This window comes from Pezoporus wallicus, unplaced genomic scaffold, assembly GCF_028554395.1.
Source record: "Pezoporus wallicus isolate ANWC-B61680 ecotype Strahan unplaced genomic scaffold, APGP_CSIRO_Pwel_v1 contig_2908, whole genome shotgun sequence".
NCBI classification, from domain to species: domain Eukaryota; kingdom Metazoa; phylum Chordata; class Aves; order Psittaciformes; family Psittacidae; genus Pezoporus; species Pezoporus wallicus.
In genome coordinates this window covers 3,884,238-3,902,841 of record NW_026642179.1, presented here as the reverse complement: position 1 = coordinate 3,902,841, position 18,604 = coordinate 3,884,238, and the positions used below count along the sequence as shown (strand labels likewise).

Below are 18,604 nucleotides of genomic sequence, written 5' to 3'. Positions count from 1 at the left end.
GTAGTTATGACAGAGACACATCCCCCAGCAATCCAGAAGGTGATTGTATTTTGTATTAAAAGACAAAAATGCTTCTTGCAGCAGAGGAAGATGAGGAAGAACCGGAGATGCCTGTTGGCCCTCGGCCTCGCCCGATGTCTGAGCTGCACCTCAAGGAAAAGGCTGTGCCCATGCCTGATGCCAGTGCTTTTTTCATCTTCAGTCCTAACAACAGGTATTTAAGAGACTGCTTAGCTGGAACAAGGAGGCGGAGAGCAGGTATCCCTTTCATGCTAGGCCCCAAAGGTTATGCAGTGCAGAGCTCCCTTCCAGCAATTCATACCAGAGACATCCTTGGACCAGTCTCTGTTTTAAAGGCCTTGGCATGAAATCTTCATGAAAGTGTAACTGTAGGGAACCCCCTGACAATATTCAGTGGGAGTTCATGGCACCTGCAAGGCTGATTGAAGACACAAATCATAAAACCTTCAGAAATAAGGGTCTTGGAGGCAAGTCAGTAGATGGAATTCCCCAATATATTCGGGTCCAAATTGCAAGCAAGCCATCATGCAATCAGTCAAGCATGAGTTAGGAGCTTCCTGTTCTAATGGCTGCTCAAAATCCACTCCCAGTAGGGAGTTCATGTGTTTCTGCTCATTTCTGCATGTCAAGAATGAGCACGGAAGAAAAGGGAGGAGGAAGAGAGTCCATAGCTCTGAGGGGAGACTGAGAATAATAATTTTCTTGCTTCCCTTGGGTTCCCTCAATGTGGATTCACATTTCCCCAACTGTCTATCCAACGCAGATGTGCAAGACCAGTTCTGTGAGTGAAGGGCTGAGAAATGACACAGAGGGATGTTATCTTCCCAAGGGTGCAGAAATTAACTCATTGTCCCATAGTCTGTGCAGTACCGTGTATCCCAACATATCCCTTGGGCACTTGGCCTCCAATCACAGCCCCAAAGTAAAGCAGGTCTGTAAAAGCACAGCTGAATTTACATCCAGTCTTTCCACAGTGGGGTTTGTGCCACTCCTCCTTGGGTATGTGCAGCAGGGAGGGACTGATGATGACTGGGACTCATGGACTCTAATGTCAGCTTTGCCACCCACCCACTGTCGCTTTTTGAAGAGAAGTAAATTAACCTCTGCAATCATCTGTGAAATTGCTTTAATAGGGGCTTGGAGGCTTAACACCCAAAAGTAGAGCTAAATGGATTAATGAAGTGTCTCTAGAATTATGCATAGAAGTGTTATGAGGTTTAACTCCTCCTGCCCTCATACCAATATACGGAAAGTGCTACAGTGGTCTCCAGTAAGGATGCTGCTGTTTGATGGGAGACTGCTACTTCTTTACCTGCTAGTTTCCTACCAAGAGTGCCAAGCACTCTGTATTTGGCTGATGTTCAACAGACACCCTGCATGGCATGTCTTCTCAGAACCCCTTTGCAGCCTTATATCTATTTGGCCAGGTCTATGCCCTGTAACCAAGGTAGATGCCCCACGATGAACAGTAGAATGAATGGGGAATGGTTCTGTGAATGAAAGCAAAGGATATAATTTGGGGTTGGAACGTTTCAGACCACATTTAAATCACAAAGGACTCTGTCAGGAGGGAACTGTTCTTCATTCAAATGCACTGAGCATGAGTCCCACAGGCAGCCAATCACTCTGCGTGCATCACTGCATGACATGGAGAGTCAAGGCTGCCCAGCACCCGTCACAGCTGCTGGGTCCATCATTCTCCCTGCTTCTGGGGCAGAGGGAAGGTGCTCTGTGGAGCAATCCTCCAGGGCCAGTCCTGCTGGCAAAAGGGGAGGGGGGAATGTTTCTCATGTCTTGCTATTCTCTGAGAGATGAAGTTGTGCCTCTCCTCTGTCTTTCAGGTTTCGTGTCCACTGCCATCGAATCGTTAACGATAACATTTTCACCAACCTGATCCTATTTTTCATCTTGCTCAGCAGCATCTCCCTGGCCGCTGAGGACCCCGTCCGACACCTCTCCTTTAGGAACCAAGTATGCTTCCCATCCTCCTTCCCTCACTGTTTATTAAAAGTGTGGTATAAGCAGATCATGATTTGAAGCAAGGAAATGCAGAAAAAGCTGCATCAGAGGCTTTAGGGGTAACTCCCTATCCTTTTTTAGGCTGTGTGTGAGAGAACATGAATCAGTGCATAATCTGGCCTCTAGTTCATTTCAGAAGCGTGTAGGGCAAGGAAGGGCAGGAGGCTGGAATTAAGGCATTAGAAATGGGCTGTAGAAACATTGATTGGGATACAGATAATTATAACATGGGGGTTTTGCATGTTCCCTTTGGAACATGCCACATGATTTCTATTGAACTAAAAAGTCCAGGGCCTGATTTTGATTTTGTTCACACTGGTGAAAATCAGGAGTAACGCTCTTGAGTTTGATACAGTCACTCTGGAGGAAAATGGTGCTATCAAGATTGGAATCAGACTGTTTGAACACAAGTTGCAAAGCTATCATTAAATTTGAGGTAATCCTCAGAAAATATGCTGTGCTTCTCTCCTCAACGTTCTGGTGGAAGGAGAGGAAGGCATTCAACACAGAGATACATTCTCACCTTCTTTCCTGCCCATTCTTATTAGCCTTTCGGAGCATTCAGTGCTCCCTTAACTTTGCCAGTTAACCCAATCTGGGATCACTGCAGAAATCAAGCAAGTCAGCAGTCATATGTGAGACTTCTAATTTCTGCTTGTCTGCAGTGGAATTTTGGTGTCTTTATGCCTGAAGAACTTGCTAGGCTTAAAGAGTGGGACAATTTTCTTTGTTGTTTAATAATAAAACCCTAATTTAACACTCAGTGTTCTACCTCTGTGAAATATCCTGGCCTCAGCACGCATTTAAAGACACATGTGCATGCAGAGAAGGTGTTAATGGAGATTTCTTCCTGAGCTTATCTCAGAGCTGCTTTGCATTTTGTCCTGAAAAAAGGTGCTAAATAATACAGTCAAATTTGTATCACCGATGACCCGTTTGTGCAGTTAAGTGTGCCCACAGTGTAGGGATAAATGTATGTCAGTATGTATTAGCGCTGCAGCATGATGTCAGCTGGCATATGGGCTTCTGACATACCACAGAAGTTGCAGCAGAGAGATTTAAATGAGGAAAAAAAGTAGTCAAAGCTGATTGTCCTGGATAAAAGAGCTGAAGGTTTGGGACAAAGTGTTGTCTTGTGTATTTGAAGCCACTGATGTTGCATGAAAACTTGTGTTTAATTTTTGCAGGTACAGATGTTTAAAATGTATCATACAAGGGGACACTGACAAGATGTTTGGGTTGCAAATGTGGTCTGCCTTTACACTTTGACACTAGAACAGTAAGAATATGTCTTGCCCTGTGGCCACACAGAGGCCTGAGAGGGAACGAAAGCGAGCTGAAAGCAAACTAACTGCTTCTAACTTCACACTGGGTCAACATAACCAGTCATTAGCATGTGCCCAAGAGCTACTACTGTGCAGACTACTGCTGCTGTTGATAAAAAGTGTCCTAGGGTAGGAAGACAGGAACAGATATCCCAGGAATGGCGAGCAAAGAGGCTTGGATACTGCTTCTGTCCTAGGCGGGCTAGTGGCTATGTCTTTCTTGTGTCACACAGGGCTCAGGCAGCAGGTGTTTGGAAGTGCCTCCCCAGTCTGATCAAACAGCCTTTAAAGCCCAAACAGGTCCTAAGACTGTGTGCTCACAGTATTCTCTTGTTTGCACCTTGACAAGGTGCTTGTTCATTATAATATATTCTAAAGTAAATTCATATTTAGATAATAATAAATATGCCTGCTGATAAGTGTGCTTCCTGCACAGGTGGAGCAGTGATCTTTCTCATTAGGACAGGCTGTTCAGCCTGGAGAAGAGAAGGCTGCGTGGAGACCTCATAGCAGCCTTCCAGTATCTGAAGGGGACCTATAGGGATGCTGGGGAGGGACTCTTCATTAGGGACTGCAGTGACAGGACAAGGGGTAATGGGTTAAAACTTAAACAGGGGAAGTTTAGATTGGATATAAGAAGGAAATTCTTTCCTGTTAGGGTGGTGAGGCACTGGAATGGGTTGCCCAGGGAGGTTGTGAATGCTCCATCCCTGGCGGTGTTCAAGACCAGGTTGGACGAGGCCTTAGGTGATACGATTTAGTGTAAAGTGTCCCTGCCCACGGCAGGGGGGTTGGAACTAGATGATCTTAAGGTCCTTTCCAACCCTAACTATTCTATGATTCTATGATCTCCTCTATAAAGGACATCTTTACTAGCTGCAGCTTTGGGGCCACCTTCACTGGTATGCTGTAGCTGCTTTGCAATGCTCTAGTGATGTAAAGCAGCTGCAGGTACAGTTTGATTAGCCACTTTAATCAAGTTTATGACTGCTTTATGTTGGTGGAGTCATGCAAAGCAGCCTGAGAGTACCCATGAATTTGGCCCATTGATTATAAAATTATTCCTCTCATATAATAACCAAATGTCAGGGCCTACATGCAAGGGGGCATTTCCAGCCATAATATGTGTAAATTAATATAGGATGAAATTGAGATCTGTCCATCCTTGAAATGGCTCTTTTTTTAATTCTCTAAGTTGCAAAAATTGATGGAGCACAAGACAGCCTTGAAGAAGTGAGAACAACTTGGGGTCAAAGACTGAGCGGTGACCTGAAAAATGTTAAGTTACACAGTAGCAGTAAGTGATACATCCCCCCCACTTGACGTTTAGTGTCTGCAAACTAGTTCAGATTCCGATCATGTTTAAATAGTGCCATCTAAAATAACCCTGTAATTTGCAGTAGCTACCCTACTGCCTGTGGCATTCCAAGCTGTGGAATTTATCCATTTATAAATCTGAGTTACGGTACATGCGCTGAAATACAAAAAAACAGCTGTGGGATGGGAGAGGGAGCTTTACTGCTGTATGTTTATTAGTATTTTAGCAGTAAAGGTTTAAATCTGACAAATGATCAGTTTTCTACAACTTCCATACATTGGCCTGCTCATGGGCAAACAACGGTAAAATAACAGCAATCCTAGGGCATGATACTTTTGATTTTCACCACTTATAGATAACACTAAAATGGCTTGGGATATTGGAATACATTTGAAACAAAAATATTTCAATTCTGGTCCCATTAGTCAACGAGGAAGTTCCCGCTTTTCATTTTGTGGAAGGTCCATTGATCAGCAACAAAAGATATTCCTGATACTTTGAAAATCACTTTACACTTCCAGACTTGCTGTTGCCTGTTGTGACACTCTAGGACCACTTTCTGTGGTCTGCTATGCATGCCACCAGGACCCTCATCACCAGGTCTAAGTTCATGGGAATGATGAGTGCCTTTCAGCTTGCCTGTTATCCAGGATGCCTATGGAAAGATGCAAGATCTAAGTTAGGCACCTTTAGCACATGACGATATTATGGTTGCAATACAAGAGCTGGGATTCTGTTCAATTGGCAGTCTCTGTTTTTGAGCCTAATCCAGGGCAAATCAGGATAGACAAAAAAAAAATAGCAAGAGCATGAATCTGAGGTTTGCTTTTCTTCCTTTGCGAGAAGTACAGAACGAGAATGGAAATTAATAAGAAGGAATGTCATGTTTTCCACTGGGAGACCGGGCTCCTTGTATTCTCAGTTTGGATATGTATTTGGGAAAATCCTGGAATCGTCTGTTCTCTATCAGATTAAAAAAAGAAAAAATCCTACAACAGCAACCAAAAACTTATTTTGCCTCTAGAGTCATCATGGGATTGTAACTCAGAAAAGATTTCATGAAATGTGCTGCTTGTCCTCTGTGCCAGGACCTTCACTGCATTCAACAGCACTTCGTTACAAAACCGTTTCCTATATAATCCTTGTCCCCTTGTTAAAAGGCTTATGTATTTGATTTTGAACTGTGATTTCCCATGCAAGTGATCAGTCACTGATCTGCCCTCCCCAATCCTATTCCCTTTTGTTTTTACAGATTCTCTTTTATTTTGATATAGTTTTTACTGTCATTTTCACCATTGAAATTGCTCTGAAGGTAAAGTGCCCATCTTCTCTACCATTACTTGTTCACAAGCTTACTAGTTTTCTGACACTGTCTGTTGCTAACGCACACGCCTGTTTGTTCCTGGGTCACGCTCAGTACCACTAACCCAATTGTGCTTATTTTTCAGATCCTAGGCAATGCAGACTATGTCTTCACTAGTATCTTTACATTAGAAATTATTCTTAAGGTAACCAATCTGAGCAATACACTCGTTTTCCTCTTTCTCTCTTTTTTTCTCTCTTTCTCTCTTTTTTTCTCTCTTTCTCTCTTTTTTTCTCTCTTTCTCTCTTTTTTTCTCTCTCTCTTTCTTTCTTTCTTAGTTTCACTCTCTTTTTCTGTTTGTTTGTGTTTTTTTTTAAACCCCATTATTATCTCTACACAAAGGGTTATTTATCTTTTGATTTTAATGCTTTGGTAGTTGCTTAAAAAGTCTTCTGTGAAATTTTGATATTCAAACATCATTCAGGGCCTATTAAAAAAAAAAGAAATAATACAAAGCTTTTTATGGGAATCACAATGAAAGGATGATCCTGTTGGGAAAAGTAAGAGGATGCCAAGGAGGCAGCCATCACCCCATAAATGACTCTCTACTCTGGCCAGTATTCTGAAAACCGTATTTGTTCCCTGTTCAAGGAACCCTGAGAGCACACACCTCCTACACATGCTACAACTCATTCTGCACAGCTCCAGAGGCTGGGCCAGAGAGTGGCCTATATAAGTGGGTGATCGATAACCCTGTAAGGTTACAGGGTGAGCAGTCAAGTAGGAGACAGGGAGCTCAGCGCGGTAGCTCACTTTTTAGATGTGAAGACGTAACCAAAAGTACAAGTCATTGAAACACCAAGGACTGTAGCTGCAAATGAAAAACTGCTGCATTGCCTGTTTGAAACCTGCCTTCCCGATTCCCAGGAACATATTCTATACCAAGGAAAATGTGCAGAATAGTAGTTTAGCCTGGAAGAAAATAAAAATAGGCTGCCTTGTTCTTAACACTAATTTTCCCAAATTGGTAGGCTAATAATTTAAATAACAGTAATTGAGCAGAGTTCTGGCTTTCTAAATGCTAGGTTCATTTGGCAGCTTGTTTTTTGCCTCAGCAAGCTAGTTCTAATTGCTGGCAGGCAGTACCTTAGCGTTGCTCAAGTTCAAGACCCTAATAACAGTATCCATACTGAAGGCTGGCAAGCAGGGTGGCCCCTGAACATTTTTGTAGAGAAACGTGCTTTTTTGATATGACTTAAAATCACCAAAGCCATAATGTTCTCCAAAGAGATGTGCATGTTATGCCTCTGTGCAGTGTGCATCTCTGCCTACACAATAAATCTGAAAAAGCACATACCAAATGGCTGATCAAAAAGGCCTGTCAAAAAAGAAAAACATCTCAACAGAAACACTTAAAAATAAAGCCATAGCTCAAGACACCTGTTTGAACTTAGAATTACTAATTCTGCTTCCACTGGAGCAAATAATAACACTCCTAATTAGTTCAGTGGAAGCAGAACCTAAGCAAACCCACTGGTATCGCTCTGTTTTTATCAGGAGAGTGCATCAGAGGGGCCCTTCTTATGTCCTCCCATTAATTTCAGTGGGTTCATGTCACCACTCCAGGATATTCTCTGAGTTCAAATTGGAGAAAAGGGCAAGGACTACAATTGTTTAAGAAATTCTGTTCTTGTCCTGTCAGTTCCTGCTTCACAAGTTGCATTGGTTTTTCCATGCATGTTTCTCTGCTGCTTTGAATTGAGCACAGTGCTTTCCACAACAGAAAAGTTAGCCTAAATAGTGAAAAAAACAAAAGAATCAAGGCTGTAGAGAAACAAGCTTCCTCTGACCTCATGTTACTGATGACACCTGCAAGCTTCACACTGTTGTGGTGGAGTCTGGTGAATGTTAGCAAGGTGACCACCGAAGTTTTTTTAATTGTCATCCTAAAACCTAGTTCAGTGCCCTAGATGGGAGCAGACACAGATTATAGACTCTTCAAGAGTCTCTTCTGAGATAACAGCATCTCTCACAGGCTTGAGAGAACCACAGTTTGCATTGAACTTAAACTCAGCAGGGCTTCTCCTCCTGATTTCAATGGTCTTCTCCTCCTGATTTCAATGGTGTCTCCTTTCTTTCAAGATTGCCATACAAAATCTATCCAGGCATCTTTACCACCTTTGTTATGGCAAGAACCCCTCCCCTCTTCCCCAATTGAATGTGTCTATAAGTATAAATTCTAAGCCAAGACCAGAGTTTATACTTCCTCCCCTTCTAAGTTCTGTCTGATTGATAGGCAGTTTGGTGAAAAAAATGTGATATACCATGTTCCCTTCCACCCCTCCTCCGAATAAAGCTGTTCCAGGCAGGTATGGCTGGAAACCACTAGCATGTATGCCATCCTGAGCCATTAACAGGAGCCAGAAAACTCGATTTTTCATTCATTCTTCTCTGCTGGGAGTCTGGCTAGAGCTCATCATTGAGGAACAGTCTCAAGGTGTCTGCTTCAAGTTACTTTAGACATCTAACTTAGATGGGATTCAGAGGACCAAATTTAGCAGCCGATGTAACCCAGGTAATGGAGGGACATTAGCTGTTGTGGGGATGGGGTTTCTTCAAAGCAGCTCCTTAGGTTGCTCACTGAGTCTAAGGTAGGTGGTACAAATACCCCCATCAACTCACCCTCTTTAACCATGCCAGACTCATTTAGTCACATTCTGTAGCTGAGCTCAGTCTGAAATTCTAATTCTGACCTCAGAGGTGTTTAGGTCTGACATTGCAGGTGAGACCCGTTTCTGTTTATTGTTTACACAGTCACTTAAACCAGTTCTGGAGCTGTGACATCCTCCTTAAAGCCAGGAGGTATTAAATACCCCTTCATACCCAGATGGGGCAGAGTGCCTTTGTAAAACATGTAAGATCTTTTCCCTCCTCTGCTGGGTGATGTTCATGATTACCTCCCCTAAGAAACCACTCTGTCTCAAAGAATCTTACCTTAGGCTTTGTGAGGAAAACCAAGGGGAAAGTGCAACTCCTTCCAGAATAAAAGTGGGAAAACCTGAATAGGGATAGGAAAAGGAATACAGGATTGAGCTGAACAGAAGCAGCAAACTGAAGAGAGCTGAAATTCCTCCTGTTAGTTCAGCTCCAAAACATAGAATTCCTGAGGGATTCTGTTTTTTCTTCACAGAGGGAAGGGAACTCAGCTGTCCACTGCAGCTGGTCTGAGCACTGAAAAACATTACAAAAGAGCCCTTTTTTTTTTTTATTCAATTTAGCTCAAGAGGCCTTTATATAATACAAGCATCATACCCACTAGTGTCCTCTGCCATTGAAGAAAAAGGAAAAAGCATATGATTGCAAAGAGTAGTTTTTGCAAACAGTCATTCTGCTGTTTTGCTGATTCTAAACATTATGTATTCTATGCACTCACAGTGCGTATTTTCCTCACTGAACCTAGTATTTGTTTTCCCTAGTAAGGTCTTTTATAGTTGTCTTAATGTCTTTTTCACTCTCTTCTTTCAATGGGGACTCAGCTTCTCCTTTGAGGTCTGGGGGTAAATTGTCTGCTATGTTAGAAATTCTGCCCCTCCCCAGTTATATACTCTGAGCACAACCAGATGTGTTTGGTTTCTGAACAGTTGCTAATGGCAAAGTATGTCTGTGTCTTCATGTGCCTTCCTGCAGATGACCGCATATGGGGCTTTCCTCCATAAAGGCTCCTTCTGCAGAAACTATTTCAACATCTTAGACCTGCTGGTGGTCAGCGTTTCTCTCATCTCCTTTGGGATCCAGTAAGTGAGCTATTTTCAACTGGCTGTTGTTTGGGGATTGCAGGGCTGGGTTGGGAAGTAACATCTGAGGATCATTGTCTTACCTGGGTAAGACTTTTTTCTCATAAGCCTGGAGGTATTTCCCTCAGATGATTCAAGACCATTAAAATTCATTCTCAAGAGGGGAGGTAATAATTGGGAAATTCTACTCTAATGACATGGAGGGGGTAACTTCCAGAAAGAGCAAATGACAACTAGAAATGGTCCATGGGGAATAATGGTTCTTAGCTTTGTTCCAAGATGTCTTGATTCACTGTATCAGTTCAGGACAGTTGAGTGACTTACTCTTCCCTCCTAGAGTTCTCATAACCTCTTTGGAAAATGGGCTGATAGTGTTTTGCTACTTCCTAAGATGTTGTGGGTCTTGGTCAATCAAAAACCATCAAGAGTTTGAAAAGCTGTGTGAAAATCTGCAGAGTACTGGTGGCGGTGACTGTTGATCCTGCTTCTGTTGCATCATGCTGTGTTGGTTGATGGGTTAATTTGCTTAATAAGTTTATAGATTTACTTGACTATATGGAACTTCATGTGTTGGTTAGGGCGTTTTCTAAGTAGTATCCCACCTGATAAGAAATGAGCTCCCAGTTGTCATCATTACAGGTTAGCAGCTGACATATGTTATGTTCCAGAACTAAGTCAAATAGTCAAACAGAAGGATTTATCAGGTCTGTTAGGCTTTCAGTCAAGGTTTTAAGAATGGCACAGTGCTCATTTTGACCTGCTGTTTCTTTCTTACAAACCTAACTAGATTCTTAGTAAAAGAAACTGTTCCCAAAATCAGTAAGGAGGGCCTGATGTCATACAGCATGGAAAAGCTTCTCAGTCAGGATTTCAGTCTGGGAAGATGAGGAGAGTACTGTTGTAGGAGATAATTATGTTCAGTACTTAAATGTAAGTACATAAGTTATCCTAGCTGATTCAGTGGGAGTTCCACATCTTTAAATTTATGTACACAATCAATTGATTTGCGGGATCAGAGGTCAAACACATTGCAGGATCAAACTCCAGGTGGATGGTATACCTTTAGTGCTGGATTCACCTGGAGTTTCCACTCTTCTACGAATATTTCAGTGGAGTGCTTCTTTGAACCTTATCTGAAAATATCTTGTATGACTACATCTTGGCTCAATTTCTGTATCATAGATATCTACAGAGTGTTTGGCAGCTTGCCCTGCTTTAAAAAAAAAACAATATACACTGCCTATGTTCAGTTCCCTTCATTAAACAGCAAAGACGGTGAAAGCCAGGAGTATGTATACTGAGCCTGCCTAGATGAGGAAGCAAGACCTACGAAGATAACACCAGAGAGTAGTTTCATTAGCCGTGAAGTGCCATAGCAAAGAGTTGGCACTCTAACTATCCTGAGCAGTCTAAGGGTATGTAGGATTTCAAACAAGAAAGAGTAGGTAAAATCCATCTGTCTTTGCAGCACACCCCCTATATTGCTGTATCTCTCAAACCTTCCAATACTTGCTTCCAGGTCCAGTGCTATCAATGTGGTGAAGATCCTGCGTGTTCTGCGAGTCCTTAGACCACTGAGGGCCATTAACAGAGCCAAAGGACTAAAGGTTAGAAAAGTCCCAATGTATTCTCTAAACTATAAATTCAAGTTATTTCAAGCTACAAGGACTTTTGCAGTGGTTCAGGTAGTGTTTCAGCAGAATCACAGAATGGTTGATGTTGGGAGGGACCTCCGGAGGTTGTCTTGTCCAACAACCCTTCTCAAGCGGGCCACCAAGAGTGGGTTGCCTGGGACCATGCCCAGATAGCTTTTGAATACCCCAAGGAGGGAGACTCCATGACTCTCTGAGTGACGTGTTCCAATGCTCAGTCATTTCACAATAAAAAAGTGCTTCCCAATGTTCAGTTGAATTTCCTGTATTTCCTGTGTTTCGGTTTGTGCCCATTGCCTCTTGTTCCATCAGTGGGCACCACTGAAAATTGCCTGGCTCTGCTTTTTCTGTACCCTCCCTTCAGGTACTTATGTACATTGACAAGACTCTCTCTGAGCTTTCTCTTCTCCAGGCTGAATGGTCCCAGCTCTCTCAGCCTTACCTCATGGAAGAGATGCTCCAGTCCCTTAATCATCTTTGTGACCATTTGCTGGACTCCCTCCAGTACATTCATATCTCTCTTGTACTGAGGAGGCTAACTGGGCACAGTACTCCAGGTGTGGTGGCCTCAGCACTCCAGAGCAGATGGGAAGGATCACCTCCTTCAGTCTGCTCAAAGTGTTCTGCCTGTTACAGCCCAGGATACCACTCGTCTTTGCAGCTGGCGCTCATGTTCAACTTGGTATTCACCAGGACGCTAAAGTCTTTTTCTGCCAAGCTGCTTTCCAGCCGGGTGTCCCACCCATCACCGCTGAGCTTAAATGATGTAGTTTACTTGGATTACAGATGCACTCACAAGTCTATTTTAACATAGCCTTACTGTATTAGATAAATTCCTTCCTGTGGGTTGGTGGTTGCCCAACTGTCCGAGTCAGTGCTGCTGAAAGTTTCAGAGAGCTGAGCTCTGGTATTTTTCTGTCCCTCTCTGCCACTTCCTAAGAGTACAGTGAGGAATGTAACAAGTTGGTATTCTCTCCTCTTTCATGAGACATTACTTAATGGGCAATTGTTAGTTGTAAATCTCTTAATTGTATATTTAGTCTTGGGATTCCCCGTTAGCCAGAGGTGCCAGAACAATCCTGCAAGTTACTTTTGTCCCTATCTTCCATTTGCAGCATGTGGTCCAGTGTGTGTTTGTCGCCATCCGAACCATCGGAAACATTGTGATTGTCACCACTTTGCTGCAGTTCATGTTTGCCTGCATTGGAGTTCAGCTGTTTAAGGTAAAACCATTGGGCCCATTCATTCATTCATTATGCTGAGCTGTATTATGTGATGGGAAGAAAACTACCACCAAGAAGCCTGGGAAGGGGAGATGGAGTCGTGTGTGTGAAAAGCAAAACATTTGTGACAGTGTCAGTGTTACTTGGGCTCCTGCTACCAGCAGTTCCCCAAAACTGGACCAGGCATATTCAGAACTCCTGCCCTTCATCTGTAATGATAAGAAATCATCAGTAACATCAGTAACCTTCTTCCCTAAATAGCTTGTGGCATGACTTAGTGCCAGGGAGGTGAAAGGGGTACTTGCAGGCTGTCTACCTCCCATCTCATGGAGAGAGGCATGCCAGATAATCACAGGAGGTTATTCATTCATTTCCTTACGTCTGCTTTTATTTCTTTGCCCTTCACCACCCTTCTGTCAAGAAGTGTTCTGCAGTACTCAGTAGTCATACACCTTAGGACATACGCATAAAAGTACTGTGAAAGCAGATGAAAGCCTGTGCTCTGAACTACATAGATGCAGGCAACTCCCAATCCAGTTTGCTCACATCTACCTGCAAAAGAGCATGTAAACATACTCATAGTTGGTTTAGCGAGTAGAAAACACAGTCTCTTTGCTACATCATCTGCCCTAACCCTTGTGCTGTCAAGAAAATAAGCTTCATTCCTCTTTCTTCCTATTCAAGGGCAAGCTGTACAGCTGCACTGATAGCTCCAAGCAGACAGAAGCAGAATGCAGGTGGGTCTGACCTTTCCCAGTTAGCCCCCTTCACTGGTCACCCACTCTCAGGGCCTTGTTCTGGAAGTGCAGTTCTGTAATGTTCTCTGTCTGTTCTCCATCCACAGAGGGTACTACATTACGTACAAGGATGGTGAGGTCAACCAGCCAATGATACAACCCCGGAGCTGGGAGAACAGCAAGTTCGACTTTGACAACGTCTTGACTGCCATGATGGCCCTCTTCACTGTCTCAACCTTTGAGGGCTGGCCAGAGTGAGTGCTTCTCGGACCAGTGCAACAGTAGCAATATCCTCATTCATTTCAAAAGAGAAATTCAAATGCAGAGCATAGTCTTTCCCATTTTAAGTATTTAAATAGGTCTAAAGCATTAAACATAGCAGTAGTAGCAGCAGTCATTGTAGTATTATGTAAATTCCTCAGGGCCCAAAGGAATTGCTGTTTCTGTACTTGTAAACAGTGCACAGCACTGTCTGTAGCTCTTAAAAAAATGATTGCTAGTAGTAACAGTGATAGCAATCTTTGTTACAATCATTATGTATATAAATGGATATAAAATGCCTGTCAGGCACTTACCAGTATTGCTAGGTGTTACAAGTTTCCTGATAGAGCCAGCAGGGCCATATGAAACACAGCAGTGCTATCTCTGCGATATGGGCAGAGGTGGGATGTCTTGCCAGCCTGTGCTGGCTGTGCCACAGGTGAAGGACTCCCACAGCTTCACTCTGTCAGAGTGACATGGGCATGCAGGGTACCAGGTGGGCTGACCCTGACCTGTGTCACAGGGTGATGCCAGCAGTGATGTTAACAAATGTTAAAAGTGCTGTGATCTCCTTTTCTCACAAAACTGAGCTGCCAACAACACAGACTCTCCTGTCTTCTGTTAACTTAAGGGCATGCTTCTGTTTTAAATTGTAATTATTCAGCTACAAAAAGATTTCACCCCTGAACAGGTTCAAATGTGTAAAGTTAGCAAGAGCCATTTCTTCTCTTTTGCAAGAGTTTACACTCTGCACTCTGTGAGTGAATTAATTTTGATGCAAGTAGAGGAAAGTCACGAAGTTAAACTTTGTAATATCACCTATAAGGCCTCAAGGCAGTTGCAGATTTTCTCTGCATTGGGCTCCTGTTTGCTTTCAGGTTGCTGTATAGGTCCATTGATTCCCACATGGAGGATGTGGGACCCATCTATAATCACAGGGTTGAGATCTCCATCTTCTTTATTATCTACATCATCATCATTGCTTTCTTCATGATGAACATCTTCGTTGGTTTCGTCATCGTCACATTTCAGGAACAAGGAGAACAAGAGTACAAGAACTGTGAGCTGGACAAAAACCAGGTAATTTACAACAATTTATCGCCACCAAAGATAGAAAATACACTGAGAATAAGCATCTAAGAGATAAATACATACAGAGAGGAACATGTGAAGACTGCCAACAAGATAAAACTATAAGCTGGCTTCACTGTCATCTTTCAGGAGTGAGATAAAAGAAAAAGCCTTGCTGTAAGATTTGCTCAAGGGATAACATTTACTTAACTATATGTGCTGTACTATTTGGTTCACTGACATTAGATGAGCATGACTAATTGACATTGTCTGGCCAAAGTAAATGCATATGTAACTGTTCAATGGGTAGAATATGCACATTTGGATTGCAACCTGAAAGAAATGCTTATGCCAAGCATTTTCATTTCAGTAAGACACTTAAAACATATTGTATTTTTATTATGCTTGGAGGTAGTTGACCAACCCTGTGTTGTTTTTTTTATTTTTAAACCTACCCTGCCTCTTTCACAGCGCCAGTGTGTAGAATATGCCCTGAAAGCCCGGCCCCTGCGGAGATACATCCCTAAAAACCAGTACCAGTACAAAGTTTGGTATGTGGTCAACTCCACCTATTTTGAATACCTGATGTTCGTTCTGATCCTGCTGAACACCATCTGCCTGGCCATGCAAGTAAGTAAGCAGTCATAAAACCCTACAGGTAATTAATTATAAGACTTTGTCAGGGAAAACGTTGAAATGGCCATGGTTGAGACCCACTTTCACCTTTATCCAATGTATTGAGGGAAAGGGGCAGGGACATGATAAAAAACTTTGTACCATGTTCTTTCCTGATGACACTTAGTTAAAATGAGGAATCTGCCTCTCATCCTCTTCCTGCTAATATCTGACTCTTCAAGCAATTCTGTTTTAACTCCTTAAAAACAAATGAGAAAAAGAACCTAACAGTTACATTATACACCAATGGCCACTATAATAACAAGCAACTTCTCAATTCTGACTTGTCTTCTATAAAATGCAGCAACAAGCCTGGAATTGCCACTCACCTGAGAGCTGAATTTTAAATCTGGGTCTTTTCTGCATTAAAAAGCAAATATTTTGACAAACAAAACAATCAAGGAAACTGGGGCTAGAGGGCAGGAAGACCCCAGTATTTCCTTTAGTCTCTGTTAAGAACCATAAAAACTATCTACAAAGAACCTCTAGAGGCCCTATAGTCCATCCCATCACCTTAAGGCAGTATCAGCTGCACCTAAGCATTTTTTGGTAGGTGTTTGCCTAACTTGCTTCACTACTGTTGCTGCTGATTGCCTTACTGTCCACTGTGCTGTGCATTCATTTTCCTTACTGCACAAAGGTTTTCCAAAGATCTAATGTGAATCCATGAAAGAAACATTTACAAGAATAGCAAATAGAGGTAATGGATTACCATGTGCAGGTGGAATGTTTGCACATTTTTCCAAGTCTGTACTTACCTGGCTTGTTCCTTCCAGTCTGTCTCTGCACAAGGCATTTCTCACCTCCCTTTCATTTCTAGTCAGTCCCAGGCTCCACCTGCTAAGCCTATCACTGTGCTCCCAGTTTCCTTGGACATTTGAGCTCCCTTCTCTTCTACACTTTGCTTGAGAGCTAGTCTGCCTGTCACTTTCCTCCCTAAACCCCATACTTTCTCCTCACCCTATCAGTCTATGAACTCTCTTCCCTGGTGTGTGGCCCAGATAGTCCAGATCCGCACTCCTCGAGCAGTCATCCTCTTCTCCTCACTATATAGACTCAGTTTTAGTTACCCGTCCATGGATCTCCTTTTCAGTCTCTCTCTCCCCTGTCATAGATTTATAGTATGACTTGGATTGGAAGGGACCTTAAAGATCATCTTTCCATTTGGTTGTCTGTTACACTTTGTTCCCTTCTCTAGTTTGTACCTCTCCATGCACTCCCACACCAACTTCCCTTTTGATCTTAGCATCCCACTACTGCATTTTCCACTGGATCAATCCCAGTCTGCCTCACTCCCAGCCTCCTCTCAAAACTAGCGTCAGTTTCCTATCACTCACTGTCTAAATCTACATTCATAGTCAATTTTCACCTTATTTTCTCTTACTGTCTCCAGTCCAATCTCACCAGATTTCTTGACCTCCCTTACTTTTTCTTCATCTGGTCTAGTTCTTACCCGTCCCCAGTGAAAAGGCTTCCTCTGCTGTCTTGCCTAAGGTACCAAAAAAGGAGTGAGGCAGCATAAGCACAAGAAAGTGCTCTTCTCTCAGCTAAACTATCTACTGCCCTGCTGTCATGAAGCAATAGGGAGAGATTGTAATGTTTACTCTGAAGCATGCTCAGTTGCTGTGACAATGGTGCACACACAGGGCAGGTGGAGCTAGAAGCTGTGAGATGTTTGTGAAGTGCTGAGGAAGGCCAGCATCTCTGGAGATTCTAGGACATCTATAGCCATCTTGAGAAAAGTACGTTTTTCCAAAGTCTTATACTGTGGCCAGATTTGGGTCAAACTTTGTAACAGACAGCAAACACAAAAGCCACATTACAGTGAAATTCCAAGTTTCTAAGTAAAGTCCAGCAAGTACTAAAGTGTTTCAAGGAGAATGTAACAAAAAACTTTAAAAGCATCTCAATGATACATTTTTCCCTGGACTGCTTTCAGCTGCAGATGAATTATTTTAACTGAAAATCCTGTAAATAAATCACTCTGAGCCAATGTAGAATATGAAAGTTCATCCCAGCTGTTTATAAAAGTTAAGCTATAAAGTTTTTCAAAGTTAAGCAATTACCAGTAGAGCCTTATGAGATGGACTGGAAGATGACCTTAGAATAAGGCAGTGCAATCAGTCACAAGTATAATGATCTGGAAATAGGGAAATGAAGAGTGAGGTGGCAACTTTTGCTGAAGACACTACTTGAATTAATCAATAGCAGATGGAGAGTAACTTCGTAAGACCTTAATAAAGTTAAGGGAATGGGCAGCATGATTGCAAATTTAATTCAGAGTTGACAAATGCAAGATAATGCATATTGGAAAGATATGATTTGAACTGCTTGTGTGCTTTGCAGGATCTTGAATTAAGTGTAATTACTTGGGGAATGGCTTGGTATCATTATGAACAGCTCAGTGAAACCCCTGTTTGCTGTGCAGTAGCAATCGAACAAGAAAGCAGTCCGTGTTAGGGAGTGGTGAGATAACAAACACAATTGGAAACTGTCTTGTACCATTATGCAAATTTATAATGAGACCTCAACTGGAGTTATGAGTGTGATTTTGGTAGCCACCACTCGAAAAGATTTTTGTATAAAGATAGGAGATCCAGAGGCAGATAGCAAAAATGGCTAGAGATACGGAAATGTGTATGTGGAAAGGGAGATGGGAATTCTACATTAAAAAGATGGAACATGTTGTGGGTTTCTTTAGAGAGCCTCAACACAAAGGGAGATCAGGAGGGCCCTGTGGATTCCTAATTAACTAAACAAATTGATATGTCTGTTCCTCACGTTGGTGCCGGGATACTATTTTTCAGCACTACGGTCAGAGCTGCATGTTCAAGGAAGCCATGAATATTCTCAACATGCTCTTCACTGGCCTCTTCACTGTTGAGATGGTCCTGAAATTAATCGCCTTCAAACCCAAGGTAGGTGCTATAGGGGTAGAGTTTCCTGGCCTCTGTGTGTGTGTGCATGTGTGTGGGGCAGCTGTGAGGAGAAGGAGGAGGTGAAACTTTCTGATCTATTACCCCACCAATAACTGAGCTGGACAGTTGCTGTCTGGATTGGAGTCTCACATATATTTAATGAGTTTTTCATTGGAGAGGAGACACACTAAAACAAATAAAAATAATTAAAAGCCACACCTGCTAAGAGAGGAGGTTCCTAGTTCTCTGTTTTCATTAAGTTATAGCAGTGACACTACGTTAAGGCC

The 18,604-nt window shown here is 42.5% G+C and overlaps 1 protein-coding gene across 7 annotated transcripts in view; it reads left to right on the top strand.

The window, feature by feature from the left end:
* Nucleotides 1-18,604, top strand: part of CACNA1C (calcium voltage-gated channel subunit alpha1 C) — a 481,717-nt gene that overhangs the window by 393,464 nt on the left and 69,649 nt on the right. For 3 of the 7 annotated variants that reach the window (XM_057428116.1, XM_057428113.1, XM_057428115.1), the window contains exons 19-29: nt 82-214; nt 1,863-1,992; nt 5,936-5,995; nt 9,674-9,780; nt 11,300-11,387; nt 12,548-12,655; nt 13,340-13,392; nt 13,500-13,646; nt 14,532-14,733; nt 15,196-15,354; nt 18,207-18,317. In XM_057428116.1, the coding sequence (XP_057284099.1) occupies nt 82-214; nt 1,863-1,992; nt 5,936-5,995; nt 9,674-9,780; nt 11,300-11,387; nt 12,548-12,655; nt 13,340-13,392; nt 13,500-13,646; nt 14,532-14,733; nt 15,196-15,354; nt 18,207-18,317 (1,298 nt within the window). Of the gene's footprint in view, nt 1-81; nt 215-1,862; nt 1,993-5,935; nt 5,996-6,131; nt 6,192-9,673; nt 9,781-11,299; nt 11,388-12,547; nt 12,656-13,339; nt 13,393-13,499; nt 13,647-14,531; nt 14,734-15,195; nt 15,355-18,206; nt 18,318-18,604 lie in introns of all 7 variants that reach the window. The other 4 variants (XM_057428114.1, XM_057428117.1, XM_057428118.1 and 1 more) reach the window with 2 other exon arrangements.